The 4,868-nt window shown below is 36.1% G+C and overlaps 1 protein-coding gene across 1 annotated transcript; it reads left to right on the top strand.

Moving 5' to 3' along the window:
* Positions 1 to 618: 618 nt before the first annotated feature.
* Positions 619 to 2,044, top strand: LOC113462959 (heavy metal-associated isoprenylated plant protein 39-like). The gene is made up of 3 exons (XM_026806046.2): positions 619 to 679; positions 780 to 858; positions 1,525 to 2,044. Exons 1-3 carry the CDS (start codon positions 671 to 673, stop codon positions 1,794 to 1,796), a joined length of 360 nt encoding a protein of 119 aa, XP_026661847.2. The 5' UTR covers positions 619 to 670; the 3' UTR covers positions 1,797 to 2,044.
* The last annotated feature ends 2,824 nt before the right edge of the window (positions 2,045 to 4,868 follow it).

Here is a 4,868-nt window from a genome sequence, read left to right as displayed (position 1 = left end):
CGAGATACACATAACGCCGCTGTGACCAAATGCAATTAAGCGGACTGGTCGAACTTGCCCCTGTGCGGATACAAGTATTTTGATCCGATCGATCTGCTAACCAAATTGGAGCTGGCGAGATACACCATGTTTGATTATTGCGGATTATTGCTATGGGTTTCAGAAACTAGGTTCAAACTTTTTAATTTTCCATCTACTTCAAAACCCGTGTATATACGAGGCACACACACCTGGCATAAATTATCGTATCAGAAAATGAAGCCAAGTGGCTCAAATTCCCTAGCAGACTATATATATTTCAAGAGCAACGATAGTGTTAAGACGTGTCAATTGGGAGGCTAAGCTCGCTGGACTCGAAGAAGACTATTCTGTGGAAAATGGGACGCTTCGAAAAATCAACGACAATTGCAAAATCTTATTGCGATCTATTCCACTAATAACCTAAAATTCAACTAACATTGAATAGACCAGAATGAAGCCGACCATGAAAAATTGACAACGGAGGGACGAGTCAACATGTGTTCCGGTTCATCCTTTGTTTCTAGGCCAACCATATCGTGTTATCCCAACTCGCTCCTGCTAATGCCCTTAGCTACGGCTATGTATATATATAGAGGATAATTGATTCTCCAACAAAATATCAAGTAGTGTCTGGCCGACTGCTTCGTAGATGGGAAAGGTGGGAGATTAGTTCTTTCTTGAAGAGCAACATAGGCTTGTAGATGTTCTAGCTGAAGTACTTTGATGATTTGACTTAGAACTGCTGTTTTTCCTCGCAGCAAAAGGTGGTGATAAGGCTCGGCATGACGGATGCAAGGAAGGTCTCCAAGGCCCTCAAAATTGTGGTTGGATTCAATGGTAATTTTCATCCTAATTAATATCTTAAAGTGGAAATGACTCATTACTATATCATAAAGAATATACTTTTGTCTACACCTTTGTATCAATCATAGAGGTCCTTTGCTCCTCCTAGGCCTCTGGTTATTGGTTCTAAAAATCTGTTTAATTTCTCCATAAAGCCTTTTTGAGTTAGAAATATACTCCATTTCATGACTATTCAATAATTTTAATATAAATGCACACACACGCATGCAAGCATGCATACATTCATATTTGTAAATATTTATGATTTCTTTCATTTCTTTTTGTCTTAATCATTCTGTTTATTATCTATTTTTTTATTAAGGTTTATTATGATATAGATCTTACTATAACTATGATTTTTATCTTTTTAGGATATATTTTGTTGCAAGAAAATTTACGTAAAAAAAATTTGATTTTTTCTCAAATTAGTTAAATTTCTATCAAGACAAACAAAAAAGCTAAATTCTTCCAAAAAATTTTATATAATTTTTCTTGCAACCAAAGATATTGCTCAAGAAATATGATGATGTATATATGCAGTCCATGTTAGATATGGATGCCACTAGTTCACTTGAAGGTAATTCTAATATTGTTGAGTAGGTGTTAACTTTTTATAGTTATAAAAGCATCTTATATCACCTACTCATGGAATTATTGCAGGTGTAACATCTGCGAGTTTAGATAGTAAGAAGAAGGACCAAATAGTAGTTGGTGGTGATGGGATCGACCCAGTTTCCCTGGTAAAAAGGCTAAGAAAGTATATGAAATGTGTAGAGTTACTTAAAGTGGAATCGGAGGATGAGAAGGAAGAGAAAGACAAGTCCAAGGATTTGATCAAGGCTATGGAGCTCCTCGGTTGGCCTCATCATTTTGGCATAGGGCACCCATATACATATTGTCTAGATTATGACCCTTGGTGCTGCATCATGTAGAATTCTGGCCATCCTAATATATTGTAAATTTGGATGGTTTAGATGGGATGGTTGATGAACAGTTTGATTAGCTGTGGAAGAAAATTTGCTTTCCTTTAGTTGTGTAAGTTAGGTTGGAACCAGACGAAGTACATGTATGTGTTGGTAGTTTAGGTGGGGCTTGTTTATATTGTCGGATGTCATGGTAACTTTGATGTACTACAACAAATATAGTTTATAGTATCCGAATTTTAGCATGTTTGACAAAATCTATTACTACAAATGCCTTTTAGTAATAATTTTAAAAAATATCACAAAAGGTATATAATATTGTAGCTTGTTAAGAGTGTTACGGAAAGTTATTATATAGCAAAGGTACCTAATAATTATTAAAAAAATATATTTTATAGTAATAATTTTAAAAATTATCATAAAAGTACTATAATATTGTAATGATTATTTGTGTCCGTTGCTAAAAAAATTATTGCAATAGTACCCTATAAGGGCAATTTTTTGATTGAATAAATCTTAATTGGCAATAAAAATATTTTATAATTTTGGTAGTATGGATAGCAATGGTTGCAGCTGCTCCAATGAGTTATACCAATGGTTACAAAGGGTCACTATAGGATGACTCAGTATCATTGTTATAGAGTTATTTATACCAACGGTCATCTAAACCATAATAAGACTTTCAGCGATGCCACCTGTTGTCGCGGTTTACCAATTATTATTATAAGTTTTACAATTTCATGAAATAATGATGCATACCAGTCATTTCATGAAAGAAAAAAAAAGAAAAAGTAGACAGCAGAGAATGTTTCCTTTACAATTTGAACGTCATAACCGTAATCATGAGGTCTCGTCCCAAAACTTTTGATAATGATTTAAGAATTCTCATGTATTAATTATTCCAGTTAAAGGCACCGTTGCTTTTGCTGCAAGCTACCTTAAACCTTCCTACAGTTTGCATACATAAAACTTTCAAATAAAAATGAAAAAAAACTGTTGAGCTTGAAGGTTCTTCTTGGTTTTTTCCAATTATCAGAGGATCAGCTGTCTAATTAAAATTTTAATTAATTAAGTACTGGCATAGGAAAATGGCATGCATCTCTCAAAGGTTCCATCTCAAATTGACGCGTAACTCTCGAATCATCTCTTTCAACACAGGTTGAGTACTATCTAAGAGAATTATTCCTGTCAGGATGGTAAAATTTAAGCAAACTCTACGACCCAAATTCATGCCTCTCTCTGAATACAGCTCGAGAAGGATTAGGGGGTTCAGGTTTTTTCCTGAAAATACAAAAAAAAAGCAACTCTACTACCCAAATTCACTAAGCTTATTCCCTGCCCGTCAATATTCTATGAGCTTCCATGCAGCATTTCAGACCCAAAATCTCTTACCATCCTTTATCTCTCGATCTTGGTCTTTCGCTCCATGTAGGAAATTACATGATATAAGCATACATGAGGAATTGAGGTGGGGACACTCCAAGCACAAGGAAATTTTGAGGGAATAAAATGTGGAAGACCAAGATCCTAGTAGGAGAGGGTGCAATGGAGGTAGAAGATAGGAGAGAGTGCACCCAACAAATTCATCTGGGAGGACATTTTCTAGCTTGTAAAACATCAAAGAGGAAGTTCCAGTTGATATTTTCAAAAGCCTTTTCGAAATCCAACTTGCAAAGCACACCTTTGTGTTTGACCTCTCACATTATCCAAGCATTAATTTCTTGTGCTGATAGAAACTTCTCAACAATACAACGTCATTTGATGCAAATGGACTGAGATTGATTCATCAATCAATAGGTGGAGGATTCGAATGCGGCCAGTCTTTTCGCAAGAATCTTCGTAATAATTCTAGAGTGGCTGCTAATTAATAAGCCTGATTGGTTGCAGATCCTTGACTGTGAGAAGACAACTACTTGTAACATAAATAAATGTCACTCTTCTCATGCATCTAAATATCACATTTTTCCAACGTGTCCTTGTCATTGGCTTATTCCATGTCCCTTTAAATAAATTTTGTTAATGAGGTTTCCTTCAATTAACTTGAAAGTGCGTTTTCCTTGCTCGTCCTACCTCCTTGATTGCGGTCATCTTAACTCTTTATTCAATCAAATTCTGGTGCCCTCAGTATCCTCATCACCTTTCCCTTATAAATTCACAAAACATGGAATACTTTGATGAAGCAGTTAGAAATGATCCTGCACCTATTGCCTGTGCTCATGGAAGACCTTCAACCCAAGCACCTTTCAAATTAAGAGAATCCCTCCTTTCTCTCCCGGCATGCGATGTGGCATCAAGAACTGATGAATTCTTTATACCATCAGTCTCCTGAATAGCACTGCCTCTTGAACATCGCCAATCTTCCTAATGGGACAGAGTTGTATCTTTGGCATGAAAGAAGTATTCACCTTCCTTTGAACGAATCCACTGTTGGATCATGGAATGGTAGCTTCCAGATCTATTCAAAAGGATGGAATATAGGAGCTTCGAGTGCAGGCCAGGTGCAATCCTACCGTCAACGTTGTCGAAGAGCATCAATCATCCTTTCGCGTGAAAGATACACAACCTGCGCCGCCCCCAATGGATCATAGGCTCCATTCGTTTGGAACAACATCTTTGTGGAGGGCACGCTAAAATGTTCCAATAAAAAACAAATTAGATTGTGTTTTCTGCAGGGGCAAAGAGTGAGATGCTGCTGCATAGACGTAACAAGATATACATAACGACTGTCAATAAACTTCGAGTTCTCATGACTTGGTGAAGCAAAGCAGACTAGTTGGAGCTTGCCCCCCTGTGTGGATACAAGTCTTTTGATCCGAATCTGCTAACCAAATTTAAGCCGGTAAGATACACCATAAGCCAAGGCTCGAAGATGAGAGTAGATTGAATAATAACTATCCAGATCCATTTTCAAATCCAAATCTATCCGAATATATATAAAAATTTAACTATTTTGCTAATATTTGTATTCGTACCCATATCTATAAAAAAAAATATAGATATAAATAGACAACAATCCAAGCAGTATTCGAAAATCTGATTCTATTTATAATTCTATCTGTTGGGGGAATAAGATATTTCCCC

Source organism: Phoenix dactylifera, unplaced genomic scaffold, assembly GCF_009389715.1.
Source record: "Phoenix dactylifera cultivar Barhee BC4 unplaced genomic scaffold, palm_55x_up_171113_PBpolish2nd_filt_p 001603F, whole genome shotgun sequence".
Taxonomy (NCBI): Eukaryota; Viridiplantae; Streptophyta; class Magnoliopsida; order Arecales; family Arecaceae; genus Phoenix; species Phoenix dactylifera.
Note: the sequence above shows the minus strand (reverse complement) of the source record. Positions and strands in the feature narration are given on the sequence as shown.